At 47.4% G+C, this 17,220-nt stretch overlaps 1 protein-coding gene across 2 annotated transcripts in view; it reads left to right on the forward strand.

Annotated features, from left to right (window-relative positions):
• The window catches only part of ARFGEF2 (ARF guanine nucleotide exchange factor 2), a 43,253-nt gene extending 26,591 nt beyond the window's left edge, over window positions 1–16,662 (forward strand). For both annotated transcript variants that reach the window (XM_069952702.1, XM_069952703.1), the window contains exons 16-39: window positions 10–215; window positions 541–625; window positions 695–866; window positions 1,210–1,361; window positions 1,432–1,560; window positions 1,738–1,896; window positions 1,986–2,133; window positions 2,204–2,303; window positions 2,573–2,613; window positions 2,699–2,868; window positions 3,147–3,298; window positions 3,370–3,542; window positions 3,619–3,779; window positions 3,897–4,027; window positions 4,254–4,383; window positions 4,738–4,873; window positions 6,398–6,536; window positions 6,612–6,669; window positions 6,770–6,884; window positions 7,039–7,178; window positions 7,294–7,462; window positions 7,596–7,734; window positions 7,817–7,934; window positions 14,946–16,662. In XM_069952702.1, coding sequence (XP_069808803.1) covers window positions 10–215; window positions 541–625; window positions 695–866; window positions 1,210–1,361; window positions 1,432–1,560; window positions 1,738–1,896; window positions 1,986–2,133; window positions 2,204–2,303; window positions 2,573–2,613; window positions 2,699–2,868; window positions 3,147–3,298; window positions 3,370–3,542; window positions 3,619–3,779; window positions 3,897–4,027; window positions 4,254–4,383; window positions 4,738–4,873; window positions 6,398–6,536; window positions 6,612–6,669; window positions 6,770–6,884; window positions 7,039–7,178; window positions 7,294–7,462; window positions 7,596–7,734; window positions 7,817–7,934; window positions 14,946–15,116 — 3,294 coding nt within the window. In that variant the 3' untranslated portion in view covers window positions 15,117–16,662. The remainder of the gene's footprint in view (window positions 1–9; window positions 216–540; window positions 626–694; window positions 867–1,209; window positions 1,362–1,431; window positions 1,561–1,737; window positions 1,897–1,985; window positions 2,134–2,203; window positions 2,304–2,572; window positions 2,614–2,698; window positions 2,869–3,146; window positions 3,299–3,369; window positions 3,543–3,618; window positions 3,780–3,896; window positions 4,028–4,253; window positions 4,384–4,737; window positions 4,874–6,397; window positions 6,537–6,611; window positions 6,670–6,769; window positions 6,885–7,038; window positions 7,179–7,293; window positions 7,463–7,595; window positions 7,735–7,816; window positions 7,935–14,945) is intronic.
• The last annotated feature ends 558 nt before the right edge of the window (window positions 16,663–17,220 follow it).

Below are 17,220 nucleotides of genomic sequence, written 5' to 3' on the forward strand. Positions count from 1 at the left end.
GTGTGGTAGACGATGATCGGGGAGTTTCTGGGAGAAAACAATCGCTTTAACAGAGAAGTCATGTACGCGTACGTGGACCAGCTGGACTTCTGCGACAGGGACTTTGTGTCCGCCTTGCGCCTCTTCCTGGAAGGCTTCCGTCTGCCCGGAGAAGCCCAGAAGATCGACCGACTCATGGAGAAGTTTGCAGCCAGATACCTGGAGTGTAATCAGGGGTAAGGTGGTGCCGAACACACACACATCTAAATAATATATACATCTAATCTCACAAACACCTATATAATATATACAGTACATCTAACCACACACACACACATACTATATACATCTAATCTCCCACACGCACATAAAATATATACATATAATCTAACACATATATATATCTATATAATATATACATCTAATCTCACACACACGCTTATAATATATACTTATAATTACACACATATATATATATAATTTTATTTATTTTTTTAATATATTGTCTATTTCGGTGGTGATATGTGAGGCAGTGGCTGAGCCCGTGTGTTCTCTCGGCAGGCAGACGTTGTTCGCCAGCGCTGACACGGCCTATGTGCTGGCCTACTCCATCATCATGCTGACCACAGATCTGCACAGTCCTCAGGTGACTATCCCCCCCCAGGAGTCCAGGGCGGCCGCTGTGACCGCTCAGCTGACAATCCTTTCCTTACAGGTGAAGAATAAAATGACAAAGGAACAATATATAAAAATGAACCGAGGGATCAATGACAGCAAGGACCTCCCCGAGGAATATCTATCCGCTATTTTTGATGAAATTGAAGATAAGAAGATTGCAATAAAGGAGACAAAGGAACATACCATGACTAACAAATCTACCAAACCAAGTCAGTGACCTATATACATGCTAAGTATGTCGTTGACACCACAAGGGGGGGGGTTAGGACGGGGCTGTCGCTGATACCACAGAGGGGGAGGGGCTATCACTGTGGAATTATATTATGATATCAGTGATGTCCTACAGGGAGACAGGACTATGCTGGTGTTATATTACTTTATCACTGATGTCATACAGGGGGTGGAGCTGTCACTGGCATTATATTATATCACTGATGTTATACAGGGAGGCAGGGCTATGCTTGTGTTACTGTATCCGTGATGTCATACAGGGGGCAGGGCTGTGACTACCTCTCGGTATAAGATGTTGGGATCTCTTCTTGTCATACTCAGGTGTTGCTAGCGAGAAGGAGCGTCGGTTGTTATACAATATGGAAATGGAGCAGATGGCAAAAACAGCAAAAGCTCTCATGGAGGCTGTGTGCCATGCCAAGGCTCCATTCACCAGCGCCACTCACCTGGACCATGTCAGGCCCATGTTTAAGGTGAGGAGAGAAGGTTGGGGTTGGCCAGACAGGTTGGGGTTCTCTGTCTCACTTGTGGACTTGTGTGCAGCTGGTGTGGACGCCGCTCCTGGCTGCTTACAGCATCGGCCTTCAGGACTGCGATGATAATGAAGTGACCAATCTGTGTCTGGAGGGCATCCGGTGCGCCATCAGGATCTCGTCTATCTTTGGCATGCAGGTCAGTTGTCAGTCACATGCTCCGTAGGCCTTTATTGTGGTCTCGTCCACCTCCCTCTGCTGTCACCTGGGCATTCGGCTATGACCGGGTGCTTACCATGTATGTGTTGGGAGTATGACTGGTTGGCATCGGGCACCTCAGCTTTTCCTGACTTGGTTTTTATTTGTCTCTGGGCAGCTGGAAAGAGACGCGTATGTCCAGGCCCTAGCCCGCTTCTCTCTGCTCACCGCCAGCTCCAGCATAACAGAAATGAAGCAGAAGAACATTGACACTATCAAGACTCTCATCACTGTCGCCCATACTGATGGCAACTACCTGGGTAACTCCTGGCATGAGGTTAGTGGTTCCTGTCCCCAATGAAGACACCGTATGTTACCACACAAAATGTCACCTGCTCCCCTCATAGCGTATGTCCGCTCTCATAGGTCCTGAAGTGCATCAGTCAGCTAGAACTGGCCCAGCTCATTGGTACTGGAGTGAAGACGCGCTACATCTCAGGAAGTGGCCGGGAACGGGAAAGTATCATTAAGAGCCACACCACCGGAGGAGAGGAGTTCATGGGCCTTGGGTTAAGTAAGTCCCCTGTCTCTTCGGGGGGAGGGGACGGTGCGCAGCTGGTATTCTTACATCTGCTCTTCTCTAGGCACATTGGTTGGTGGTGGAGTTGATAAGAAACAAATGGCCAGCATCCAGGAGTCTGTCGGGGAGACAAGCTCACAGAGCGTAGTGGTCGCTGTAGACCGGTGAGCATACATAACCTATAATTCCCTCTATCAGCCTTTGTGGTACGATCCTCAGTTCAAAGTGAGTGGTCACTGTAGACCGGTGAGCATACCTAACCTATAACTTCCCCTATTATCAGCCCCAGTGGTCCGGTCCTCAGATCAGATTGAGTATTAGATGTCCTGTACACCCCTCATCAGCCTTAGTGGTCTGGTCCGTTATTCCTGTTTCTGTTTTATACTCTTAGTTCGTACACGGCAGTAGTAATAGGATTTACTTGTTTGTGCAGGATCTTCACTGGCTCCACGCGGCTGGATGGATACGCTATAGGTAGGTGTGAGTGTTGACAATATGAGGGTCTCTGGTCAGGATTAGGGTCTGTGCCAGCGCTGCTCTCCTCTTCTTTATCTTTCAGTTGACTTTGTGCGATGGTTGTGTGCGGTCTCTATGGATGAACTGGCCTCTGTCCACCAGCCTCGCATGTTCAGCCTCCAGAAAATTGTGGAGATCTCATACTACAACATGAACCGCATCCGGCTGCAGTGGTCCAGGATATGGCAAGTGATTGGCGACCATTTCAATAAGGTGTGCACTGGTGGCCCCTCTGTGATGTGGGGGAGGGGGGAGCTGCAGATTTGGATTGTCTGACGTTACAGACCTCAGGGTAGTTGTGACCTCCTCAAGACAACCTCTGTTGTAACCTGTGCTCGGAGCCTATAGCATTGCAATGCTGAGGTCACATGATGCCTGGTGAGGCCAGCAGCTATATTGTGGACGTGTAGAGATGGGCTGGTGGTGTGGTGTTATTTGGAGTTCATGTGTTCACTGAGAATGATGAGATCCGTCCTGTGTCCCTCTGATAGGTTGGCTGCAATCCCAACGAAGATGTCGCCATATTTGCTGTGGATTCTCTCAGGCAGTTGTCCATGAAGTTTCTGGAAAAAGACGAGTTGGCCAATTTCCGTTTCCAGAAGGATTTCTTGCGTCCTTTTGAGCACATCATGAAGAAGAACAGGTGAGGTGTCCAGGGGTGGCTGCGCCGCGGTGGTGGTGCCCTTTGCTGTCTAATTCCTTCTGCCCCGCTAGGTCGCCCACTATCCGGGACATGGTGATCCGCTGTCTGGCGCAGATGGTGAACATGCAGGCTGGGAACATCCGCTCCGGCTGGAAGAACATATTCGCAGTGTTTTATCAGGCAGCTTCTGATACAAATGGAAACCTTGTGGAGCTGACGTTCCAGACTGTCAACCACATTGTCAGTAAGTGGAAGGTCTTGTATCAGTGCGGATCTGCAGAGCGTCTGTGAGCTTCTAACAAGTCTGTCTCTGTCCTCAGCCAATGTTTTCCAGCACCACTTCCCAGCAGCAATTGATTCCTTCCAGGATGCAGTGAAATGTCTGTCAGAGTTTGCTTGTAACTCTGCTTTCCCAGACACCAGCATGGAGGCCATTAGACTGATCCGTTACTGTGCAAAGTACGTCTCTGACAAGCCTCAGGTGGGTGATGTCCGGACCACGCTCTGTCCTGCAGCCATCATGTAGTGTTCTGTATTTGTGCTCAGTAGATGCCGCTCTACACGTTCTCCTGAATCTTAACATGATCATGTGTTGCAGGCGCTGAGGGAGTACACCAGCGATGACATGAATGTGGCCCCTGGGGACAGGGTTTGGGTCCGTGGCTGGTTTCCCATTCTGTTTGAGCTTTCCTGCATAATCAATAGGTGTAAACTGGATGTTCGAACAAGGTAATGTATGACGGGATCCTGCTATCTACCAGTCGGAGATAGGGCGCCCTGCCACCTGCTCTCTCCACTCCACTATCTCGGACTACTTTTTTGCTCCAGTTTTCAGGTCATAAGTGATCTTTTAGAATATCGTTTAGGAATGGTGGAAGGGCAGTTGTCATAGTACAGTGCTCGGTCTGCTGTGACACCTCTGTGGCACTCATCTTTGCTCTTGCTCTCTTTGCAGAGGCCTCACTGTCATGTTTGAGATTATGAAGAGTTATGGCCATACCTTTGAGAATCACTGGTGGCACGACTTGTTCCGCATTGTATTCCGAATATTTGACAATATGAAACTCCCAGAGCAGCAAACAGAGGTGAGGAGACGAGCCGGTGTGTGGTGGCCACTCGGAGCGAGTCTATATAAGCGTGTACATGTAATATATGTATATATTAGTGTATATAAGCATATATATGTGTGTATATATAATATTGTATATAAGCGTGTATATGTAATATGTATATAAATATATATACTAGTGTACATGTAATATATAATAGTGTATATAAGCGTGTAAATGTAATTTAGTGTATATAAGTGTGTACATGTAATGTATGATAGTGTACATGTAATACATTTAGACCTCTGTGTATATACATTTTTCTGTGTGTAATACATTTGGACCTGTGTATATATATTATAAGTAGGTTTTTTTTTTTTATTTAATTAGAAATCAGAGTGGATGACCACAACCTGTAACCACGCCCTTTACGCCATTTGTGATGTCTTCACCCAGTTCTACGAGGCCCTGAACGACGTTCTGCTCTCAGATATCTTTACTCAGCTACACTGGTGTGTGAAACAAGGTGCGAGACGTGACCCATGATGTTTTCTATAGGGCACTGGTCATATATACACTCACCGGCCACTTTATTAGGTACACCATGCTAGTAACAGGTTGGACCCCCTTTTGCCTTCAGAACTGCCTCAATTCTTCGTGGCATAGATACAACAAGGTGCTGGAAGCTTCCTCAAGAGATTTTGGTTCATATTGACATGATGGCATCACACAGTTGCCGCAGATTTGTCGGCTGCACATCCATGATGCGAATCTCCCGTTCCACCACATCCCAAAGATGCTCTATTGGATTGAGATCTGGTGACTGTGGAGGCCATTGGAGTACAGTGACCTCATTGTCATGTTCTTAGCTGAGCGGAGTGGCACCCGGTGTGGTCTTCTGCTGCTGTAGCCCATCTGCCTCAAAGTTGGCCGTACTGTGCGTTCAGAGATGCACTTCTGCCTACCTTGGTTGTAACGGTTGGCTATTTGAGTCACTGTTGCCTTTCTATCAGCTGGAACCAGTCTGCCCATTCTCCTCTGACCTCTGGCATCAACAAGGCATTTCCGCCCACAGAAATGCCGCTCACTGGATGTTTTTTCTTTTTCGGACCATTCTCTGTAAACCCTAGAGATGGTTGTGCGTGAAAATCCCAGTAGATCAGCAGTTTCTGAAATACTCAGACCAGCCCTTCTGGCACCAACAACCATGCCACGTTCAAAGGCCTCAAATCACCTTTCTTCCCCATACTGATGCTCGGTTTGAACTGCAGGAGATTGTCTTGACCATGTCTACATGCCTAAATGCACTGAGTTGCCGCCATGTGATTGGCTGATTAGAAATTAAGTGGTAACCTGCAGTTGGACAGGTGTACCTAATAAAGTGGCCGGTGAGTGTACATGTACTGATGATGCTGGTGCCTGCTGTCTGCGTGGTATATTGCAGGGATCGGTGATCACCGGTATGCAGGCGATAATACAGGCACCTGCGTCTAGATACAGAACGCGGGGATTGGTGATCATGTGATAATACAGGCACCTGCGTCTATATACAGAATGCGGGGATCGGTGATCACCGGTATGCAGGCGATAATACAGGTGCCTGTGTCTAGGTACAGAACGTGGGGATCGGTGATCATGTGATAATACAGGCACCTGCGTCTACAAACAGAACGCGGGGATCGGTGATCACCGGTATACAAGTGATGAAACAGGCACCTGCGTCTAAATACAGAACATGGGGATCGGTGATCACCGGTTTACAGGCGATGATAAAGGAACCTCTGTCTACATACAGAACGCAGGGATCGGTGATCACTGGTTTACAGGCGATGATACAGGAACCTCTGTCCACATACAGAACGCAGGGATCGGTGATCACCGGTATACAGGTGATGATAAGGGCTCCTGCATCTACATACAGAATGCGGGAATCGGTGATTATTATTGTGGTGTGGGGATGTTTCAGGATCAGAGGTCAAGCCCTTGGCTGTCCCCTCACATGGTGCAGCTATTCACATATCCTTGTGGTTGTATCTCCCAATTTCTGCAGATAATGAGCAGCTGGCGAGGTCGGGCACCAATTGTCTGGAGAACCTGGTCATCCTGAATGGAGAGAAGTTTAGTCCTGAGGTTTGGGATCAGACGTGTCAGTGTATGCTGGATATCTTTAGGACTACTATCCCCAGCGTGTAAGTGTCAGCAGTCTGTATGTTGGGCTGGAGGGTACCATGGCCATTTATAACATCATATTCTTCTTCTCGAAGGTTATTAACTTGGCGACCGTCTGGGATGGAAGACGATATGATGACAGAGAAGCGCTATGTGAGTCAGAGGCGCTGAGGGCTGTCTTCAGGTTGCACTGTGGAAAGTTTCAGACACTTATCCTCTTTTTTTTTTTTTTTTTTTTTTGTCTCCCTCACAGGATTTGGATATAGATCGTCAGTCAGTGAGCAGCCAGGACAGAAATCCATCAGAGAGGGCTCACAGCCAGCTGTCTAATACTACGGAGGAGAACTGGAGGGGAAGGTCCAATGAGAGTGAGTGGTTCTCCCCTCCAGCCCGTCCCCTACCTTCACTGTCAGATGCGTAGCACAGTCTATCCTCTGTGCCTCATCTCTAGCGCCACACAGTCTGCCTCGGTGCCTCATCTCTAGCGCTCGGTATTTATTCTTACCTTGTATCTCCGCTCAGGACTTGCTGACCAGAAGTTGTTCGCTGGGCTGCTCATAAAGTGTGTTGTGCAGCTTGAACTCATCCAGACCATCGATAACATTGTCTTCTTTCCAACTACCAGCAAGAAAGAGGATGCAGAACATCTGGCTGCAGCTCAGGTCAGGCTGGGGTGTTGTCTCCATGGGTTATAAGTGTAATACTGTGGGAACAGGACAAGTGTTATACTGGGGATGGTATTTGTCAGACTGTAGTGACACCATTCTCTTTATACAGAGGGATACACTGGACAATGACTTGCATACTGAATACGAGGACCAGGGAATGTATAAGTTTATGTCCACACCCCATCTCTTCAAGCTGCTGGACTGTCTCCAGGAATCGCACTCATTTGCAAAAGCTTTCAATTCCAACAATGAACAGAGAACGGCGCTGTGGAGAGCAGGTAGTGTGCCGCGGGCAGCAGGGGGTTTGCCGTGTTTAGGCTCCTGGCCACCTGCACTTGGGAGGTCTAGGTCAGAGGTCATGGTGGGGCAGACATCATTTGCTCTTTACGTTGCTTGCTTTCTGTTCATTAGGATTTAAAGGAAAATCCAAGCCCAATCTATTGAAGCAAGAGACCAGTAGCCTCGCCTGCTGCTTACGGATCCTGTTCCGCATGTACACAGATGAACATCGCAGAGACTCCTGGGAAATCATAGAGCAGCGGCTTCTAAAGTAAGAGACGTCTGACAGTCACAGGCAGCGGTCGGGTCCTGGTGGATGTCTCTTACTCATGTCTGTCCCTGTGTCATTACAGTGTGTGCACTGAGGCCCTGGCCTATTTTATTACTGTAAACTCTGAGAGCCATCGAGAGGCATGGACCAATCTGCTGCTCTTACTGCTGACCAAAACCCTTAAAGTTACAGATGAGAAGGTATGATCAGCTCCCCCTCCAGTAACACAAGCGGAGTTATAGAAGCTGTGACATAATGGAGGGTTGACGTGTGGTAACCCCTAGCCGTATAGCGTCAACATAGCTAAGAAGAGGGAGAGGGGTAGGATTGGTCTTTCTGGGATGGCAGAGGGGTAGGATTAGTGTTCCAGGGATGGAAGAGGTGTAGGATAGGGGAGTAGGATCTCCTCTTTTGTGGGTGTGCTACAGAGACATAGGGGAACAGGATCTCCTCTTCTGAAGGTGTGCTATAAAGATATAGGGGGGCAGGATCTCCTCTCCTGAGGGTGTGCTATAGAGATATAGGGGAACTGGATCTTCTCTTCTGAAGGTGTGCTATAAAGATATTGGGGAGTAGGATCCTCCCTTCTGAGGGTGTACTCTAGAGCTTGAGGGGAGCAGGATCCTGAAAAGGTATGAGCTCCCCCATCCAGTAACACAAGGGGAGTTATAGAAGCTGTCACATAATGGAGGGTTGACCTGTGGTACCCCTAGCCGTATAGTGTCGACATAGCATGGAAGAGGCAGAGAGGTAGGACTGTTGATTCCAGGATGGAAGAGGCGTTGGATTGATGTTGCTGGGATGGCAGAAGGGTAGGATTGGTGGTGTTGGGATAGCAGAGGCTTAGGATTGGTGATCCCAAGATGGCAGAGGTGGAGGGATGGTGTTCCCGGGATGGTAGAGACATAGTGTCATTGTTCCTGTGATGGTAGAGGCATAGGGTCGGTATTCCTGGGATGGCAGAGATGTAGGATAGGGGGGTGCGCTATAGAGATATAGGGGAGCAGGATCTTTTCTGAGGGTGTGCTATAGAGATAGAAGGGAGCAGGATATCCTCTCTTCTGAGGGTGTGCTATAGAGATATAGGGGAGCAGGATCCTGGTCTCTGAGGGTGTCCTATAGAGATATAGGGGAGCAGGATCTTCTCTCTCCTGAGGGTGTGCTATAGAGATATAGGGGGGCAGGATCTCTTCTGAGGGTGTGCTATAGAGATATAGGGGCGCAGGATCTCTTCTGAGGGTGTGCTATAGAGATATAGGGGGGCAGGATCTCTTCTGAGGGTGTGCTATAGAGATATAGGGGCGCAGGATCTCCTCTCTTCTGTGGGTGTGCTATAGAGATATAGGGGAGCAGGATCTTCTCTCCTCAGAGAGTGTCCTATAGAGATATAGGGGAGCAGGATCTTCTCTCCTCAGAGAGTGTCCTATAGAGATATAGGGGAGCAGGATCTTCTCTCCTCAGAGAGTGTCCTCTAGAGATATAGGGGAGCAGGATCTCCTCTCCTGAGGGTGTGCTATAGAGATATAGGGGAGCAGGATCTTCTCTCTCCTGAGGGTGTGCTATAGAGATATAGGGGGGCAGGATCTCTTCTGAGGGTGTGCTATAGAGATATAGGGGCGCAGGATCTCTTCTGAGGGTGTGCTATAGAGATATAGGGGGGCAGGATCTCTTCTGAGGGTGTGCTATAGAGATATAGGGGCGCAGGATCTCTTCTGAGAGTGTGCTATAGAGATATAGGGGGGCAGGATCTCTTCTGAGGGTGTGCTATAGAGATATAGGGGCGCAGGATCTCTTCTGAGGGTGTGCTATAGAGATATAGGGGGGCAGGATCTCTTCTGAGGGTGTGCTATAGAGATATAGGGGGGCAGGATCTCTTCTGAGGGTGTGCTATAGAGATATAGGGGGGCAGGATCTCTTCTGAGGGTGTGCTATAGAGATATAGGGGCGCAGGATTTCTTCTGAGGGTGTCCTATAGAGATATAGGGGAGCAGGATCTTCTCTCTCCTGAGGGTGTGCTATAGAGATATAGGGGGGCAGGATCTCTTCTGAGGGTGTGCTATAGAGATATAGGGGGGCAGGATCTCTTCTGAGGGTGTGCTATAGAGATATAGGGGGGCAGGATCTCTTCTGAGGGTGTGCTATAGAGATATAGGGGCGCAGGATCTCTTCTGAGGGTGTGCTATAGAGATATAGGGGGGCAGGATCTCTTCTGAGGGTGTGCTATAGAGATATAGGGGCGCAGGATCTCTTCTGAGGGTGTGCTATAGAGATATAGGGGGGCAGGATCTCTTCTGAGGGTGTGCTATAGAGATATAGGGGCGCAGGATCTCTTCTGAGGGTGTGCTATAGAGATATAGGGGGGCAGGATCTCCTCTCTACTGAGGGTGTGCTATAGAGATATAGGGGCGCAGGATCTCTTCTGAGGGTGTGCTATAGAGATATAGGGGGGCAGGATCTCTTCTGAGGGTGTGCTAGAGAGATATAGGGGAGCAGGATCTCTTCTGAGGGTGTGCTATAGAGATATAGGGGCGCAGGATCTCTTCTGAGGGTGTGCTATAGAGATATAGGGGGGCAGGATCTCTTCTGAGGGTGTGCTATAGAGATATAGGGGCGCAGGATCTCTTCTGAGGGTGTGCTATAGAGATATAGGGGGGCAGGATCTCTTCTGAGGGTGTGCTATAGAGATATAGGGGCGCAGGATCTCTTCTGAGGGTGTGCTATAGAGATATAGGGGGGCAGGATCTCCTCTCTACTGAGGGTGTGCTATAGAGATATAGGGGCGCAGGATCTCTTCTGAGGGTGTGCTATAGAGATATAGGGGCGCAGGATCTCTTCTGAGGGTGTGCCCAGTGGGATGCATTTTGTAGCTAAAAGTAATAATGTGACACTATACGTGTGAAGCTATCCCTGAGATAATTTTAAATTGCCAAGAGAGCCTGCCAAATTCTGTGTATAATACCATTGGGTATGCTAGAGAGTAAAGGCCCTATTCCACGGAACTTTTTCAAACGATTATCGTTCATAAAATCGTTCAAACGATTGCTCGTTAACGATATTAGTTTTGTGGAATAGCTGTAAACGAGCGAACGACAACAGCGAAATCATCGTTGAGTTGTTCACTATTTTTTTTCAACATTTCGAAAAAAAAATCGTTGGTCTTTTAACAATAATTCGCTAATCTTTTCGTTGAATAAAAAAATCTTTCAATCATTCTTGAAATGTCTACCTACATTTCCCCACGTTTTAAACAACGATGTAACGACCACCAAAAAATCGTTACACTACAGATATCGTTCATGTTCCCACACGTATTATGTGTTATTGTTTGCTTAAAAAAACTGTTAAGTGCTCGTTGGAGCGAGTCTATGAACGATAATTGTTCCGTGAAATAGGGCTATTAGGAAAGAAGTGGACCATATAACACCATGTTGCCTTTTGAAGGATCTTCTGGGAACAAAGGTATAAAGTGGAATAAACACAGGTTTAAAAAAAATAAAAAATTACGAACATATTACGAACACACTAATATATATATATATATATATCATAAAAATCAAAGTCTGTCTGTCTGTCTGTCCTCTATAGACTTCCAAACGCCTGAACCGTTTGACCCCAAATTTGGCCCACAGATACATTGGGTGCCCGGGAAGGTTATTGCGAAGGTCCCGTCCTCGCCAGATGTACAGGAGGGGAGGGGGAGGGGAAAGAGCGGCGCCTCATAGAGATGAATGGGAAAATCTCCTCACTGCACACACAGGTGATATAATTAGCTGCAGCAGACACGGCAGTTGGAGCCTTAGCAACCAATAGGATTACTGCTCTCATTTTCACAGGGAGCAATGGTTGCTAGGGAAGCTGCCTCACAACATCCACAGTAATAACTGGTAGACCCCCTACTCCAACTATACAGTACATGTATACAGGACCCCCTACTCCATCCATACAGTACATGTATATACAGGACCCCCTACTCCATCTATACAGTACATGTATATACAGGACCCCCTACTCCATCTATACAGTACATGTATACAGGACCCCCTACTCCATCTATACAGTACATGTATATACAGGACCCCCTACTCCATCTATACAGTACATGTATATACAGGACCCCCTACTCCATCTATACAGTACATGTATATACAGGACCCCCTACTCCATCTATACAGTACATGTATATACAGGACCCCCTACTCCATCTATACAGTACATGTATATACAGGACCCCCTACTCCATCTATACAGTACATGTATATACAGGACCCCCTACTCCATCTATACAGTACATGTATATACAGGACCCCCTACTCCATCTATACAGTACATGTATATACAGGACCCCCTACTCCATCTATACAGTACATGTATATACAGGACCCCCTACTCCATCTATACAGTACATGTATATACAGGACCCCCTACTCCATCTATACAGGACATGTATATACAGGACCCCCTACTCCATCTATACAGGACATGTATATACAGGGCCCCCTACTCCATCTATACAGTACATGTATATACAGGGCTCCCTACTCCATCTATACAGTACATGTATATTCAGGACCCCCTACTCCATCTATACAGTACATGTATATACAGGGCCCCCTACTCCATCTATACAGTACATGTATATACAGGACCCCCTACTCCATCTATACAGTACATGTATATACAGGGCCCCCTACTCCATCTATACAGTACATGTATATACAGGGCCCCCTACTCCATCTATACAGTACATGTATGTACAGGACCCCCTACTCCATCTATACAGTACATGTATGTACAGGACCCCCTACTCCATCTATACAGTACATGTATGTACAGGACCCCCTACTCCATCTATACAGTACATGTATATACAGGACCCCCTACTCCATCTATACAGTACATGTATGTACAGGACCCCCTACTCCATCTATACAGTACATGTATGTACAGGACCCCCTACTCCATCTATACAGTACATGTATATACAGGACACAACAGATATACCAAACTGTGACTGGGTAACACTGCTACACCAGACCTGACCAATACCGCCATACTGTGCTGGATAACACTGTCATACCAGACCTGACCAATACCGCCATACTGTGACTGGATAACACTGCCAGACCTGACCAATACCGCCATACTGTGACTGGATAACACCGCCACACCAGACCTGACCAATACCGCCATATTGTGACTGGATAACACCGCCACACCAGACCTGACCAATACCGCCATACTGTGACTGGATAACACCGCCACACCAGACCTGACCAATACCGCCATACTGTGACTGGATAACACTGCCACACCAGACCTGACCAATACCGCCATACTGTGACTGGATAACACCGCCACACCAGACCTGACCAATACCGCCATACGGTGACTTGATAACACTGCCACACCAGACCTGACCAATACCGCCATACTGTGACTGGATAACACTGTCATACCAGACCTGACCAATACCGCCATACTGTGACTGGATAACACTGTCATACAAGACCTGACCAATACCGCCATACTGTGACTGGATAACACTGCCATACCAGACCTGACCAATACCGCCATACTGTGCTGGATAACACTGTCATACCAGACCTGACCAATACCGCCATACTGTGACTGGATAACACCGCCACACCAGTCCTGACCAATACCGCCATACTGTGACTGAGTAACACCGCCACACCAGTCCTGACCAATACCACCATACTGTGACTGGATAACACCATCATATCAGACCTGACCGATACTGCCATACTGTGACTGGATAACACCATCATATCAGACCTGACCGATACTGCCATACTGTGACTGGATAACACTGCTATACCAGACCTGACCAATACCACCATACCGTGACTGGATAACACCGCCACACCAGACCTGACCAATACCCCCATACCAGACATGACCAATACCGACACTCTGTGACTGAATAACACTGCCATACGGGTAAATACAACCCTGCAAGTATACAGGACACTACAGGTATACAGGACCCCAAAACTATATACTACAAGTGCACGGGACCTCCACAAAACTATATACTACAGGTATACAGGACCCCAAACTTTACACTACAGGTATACAGGACCCCAAAACTATATACTACAGGTATACAGCACCTCCACCAACTATATACTTCAGGTATACAGGACCTCCACCAACTATACACTACAGGTATACAGGACCCCAAAACTATACACTACAGGTATACAGGACCTACACCAACTCTATAATACAGGTATACAGCACCTTCACCAACTCTATACTACAAGTATACAGGACCCCAAATATACTATAGGTATACAGGAACTCCACCAGCTATATACTACAGGTATATCGGACCCCAAACTATACACTACATGTATACAGGACCTCTACCAACTCTATACTATAGTTATACAGGACCCTCAAACTATTTACTACAGGTATATAGGACCCCCGAACTATATACTACAGGTATACAAGACCTCCACCAATTATACACTACAGGTATCCAGGACCCTCAAACTATAAACTACAGGTATACAAGACCTCCACCAACTATACATTACAGGTATACAGCACCAACTATATACTACAGGTATACAGGACCCCCGAACTATACAGTATAGGTATACAGGACCTTCACTAACTGTACACTGCAGGTATACAGGACCTCCCTCAACTATACACTATAGGTATACAGCCCCCCCAACTATGCACTACAGATATGCGAGACCCCTAAAAACTATACATTGTGGGTATACAGAACCCCTCCAACTATGCACTACAGGTATACACTAATTCCACTGATTAACTCAGATGAAACAATACCTTTAGCATGGCCTCCTGGGCACCTTAGAACAAATCTAATTAACACACTGACACTTTATACCCGGGTACATTTTCTAGTATATATATATATATATTATACACACACACACACACACACACACACACATATCAAGGACTGCATGGACGTTAATAACAAGATGTTATCTCTCTCTTTATACAGTGTCTTTATAGTGTCCTGATATTCCAGCAGTCACTTCAATTGAATGGCAGAAATGCCCGGGGGAGCACTGTACCAGCTAGCCTCTGGTCCGCTTCTCACCAAGAGGGGTGCGAGTGGCAGGCGCTGGTGGTGTCTGAGCAAGAGGCTGTCGATGTTAGAATGCTGGATGGTGTGCCTTACCCGTGTTTCCCTTTTTCTGTAGTTCCGGGCTCATGCTTCCCACTATTACCCGCACTTGTGTGAGATCATGCAGTTTGACCTGATCCCAGAGCTGCGTGCCGTCCTGAGGAAGTTTTTCCTGCGCATCGGGATTGTGTTCCGGATATTGATGGGAGAAGAGCAGATGAGTGGAGGACGTCGTCCATTTTCCTAATTGCTGGTTCTCAAGGCCTCAGTGCTGACTGCTGCTCCTCCCGTCCTGGCTTGTGGCGGGCTGTTCCTGACCCAGACTTTCAGCCCGATATTTTAAGAAGGATGAGACAAATGTCTTGTAGAATTTTATTTTTGCTACTTTGGGTGTGAGGCTCCTGAATATATTTTTGGTTGTTTGTTTGGGTTGATTATTTCCTCCTGTTGAGTTGGTGTTTTTCCGATGGTGCTGAGCTCTGCTGACTGGTCCCTCTTGCTGTATACATGGTCATGAGTGGGCGCTCTGCTGACTGGTCCTTCACGCTGCATACATGGTCATGAGTGGGGGCTCTGCTGACTGGTCCCTCCCACTGCATACATGGTCATAAGGGGGGGGGGGGGGGAGATCTGCTGACTGGTTATTTTTGCTGCATACATAGTGTGTGTGTGTGGGGGGGGGGTCTTTTGAAGGGTGCCTCCTGCCATGTACATTGTGAAGGCGGGGGCTCTGCTAACAGTTGCCTCCCGCTGCACAAATGGTCATGCCAGGGGGCTTTGCTGATAGGTGCCTTGTACATGGACATATCGGAGGCGGTCTCCCCTTATACAGGATCATTGGTTACCCCCTTATGTTCATCTTATATTCCCTATGAGCCTGCTAAGGCAGATGCTTGAGGGCAAAAATGCCCCCCCCCCCCCTGCACACCCCTGGAATACTGTATTATGGCTTCATGTTGCACATCCATAATGCAGCCGTTCAACCATGCCCCTTGATGATTACACTGGATAGGGTGGCTCTAAGGTCACTGTCTGGCTCCAGCCCCCTTTATTCTTCTTTACTGTTTTTGCACATGCGCCTTTTCTTACTGGTAGTAATGGACACAATGGCGGGTACGTTCCTGATCTTAGGATTGAGAAACAGAGTTTTGGTATCTGATGATTCTGTGATTTGCCTCTAGGTCTCGGATTCTTGCTGTCCACCCCAATCTCCCCACACACACGCAGTATACAGCTTTATCTGTATATACATAGCTTGGCCCCCATATTATTGTCCATGTAGCTTTCAATAAATGAGAAGGGCCATTGTGTGTTCAGGACACGCCGATCTTACACTGGTGAGAGGGAGGGAAGGCTGACCTCCTCTGTGGACTCTGTTTCTTCCCCCTGTAGTCTGCCAGGCAGCTGTCTAGTACATGCAACTTGGCGCCTCTCAGCCTCCCCTCAAGTATGATGGGTGTAGTATTATTGGTCAGTATAGGGGCCATTCCCTATCCTTCCTAGCCAGTGTTATAATATTGCTTAGGGAGAGGCCTCACGGGGGCAGATGGTGGTGTGTCTGTGTCCATATATATATATATATATATACCCACCTCCCAGGAATGTTCTGTATTATATATCTACTGTTTAAGTTATTCCTTTTCCCCTTGATTTTAATGACTGCTGGATGTAAACATTTTCAATAGAGATCTATGGAATCCTCTGTAAAATTTTCTATGTAATATAGACTGTACCATAAGGTTATTATCTACTCTGCCGTAATCAGGTGTCAATAAAGCTTTAATGGTGTCTGATGGCGGCTTTATGTCCAAAGAAGGGCTCCAAGATCTCCCTGCCACAGTGATGCCCCACCTGCTGCTCCCTGGCCTGTGGCCCTGTTCACACGTTGTAAAGCTGAATCCCACCACCTTATCTGCACTGAAGCTGAAAATGAAAATTAATCTGGATATTTATTTTACATCTGTATCGAGAATATAATGAAATTCTGGTAACATCATAGACAGCCATGCAGGTCAGGATCAGTACAGCACGTCTATGTGAGCGCTATAGATGTCACTCAACTACAAAACCTCACCTAACCGTGGACAGGAGCAGCACACTGTGGATGATATTCGGTACTCACCGCACCCCCAGTACCTATCCTCTCCACACACACCCTGTACTCACCCCACCCCCAGTACCTATCCTCTCCACACACACCCTGTACTCACCCCACCCCCAGTACCTATCCCCTTCACACACACCCTGTACTCACCCCCCCCCACTCCCAATACTTATCCTCTCCACACACACCCTGTACTCATCCCCCCCCCACTCCCAATACTTATCCTCTCCACACACACCCTGTACTC

The sequence above is a fragment of the Dendropsophus ebraccatus genome, chromosome 14 (genome assembly GCF_027789765.1).
Source record: "Dendropsophus ebraccatus isolate aDenEbr1 chromosome 14, aDenEbr1.pat, whole genome shotgun sequence".
Lineage (NCBI taxonomy): Eukaryota > Metazoa > Chordata > Amphibia > Anura > Hylidae > Dendropsophus > Dendropsophus ebraccatus.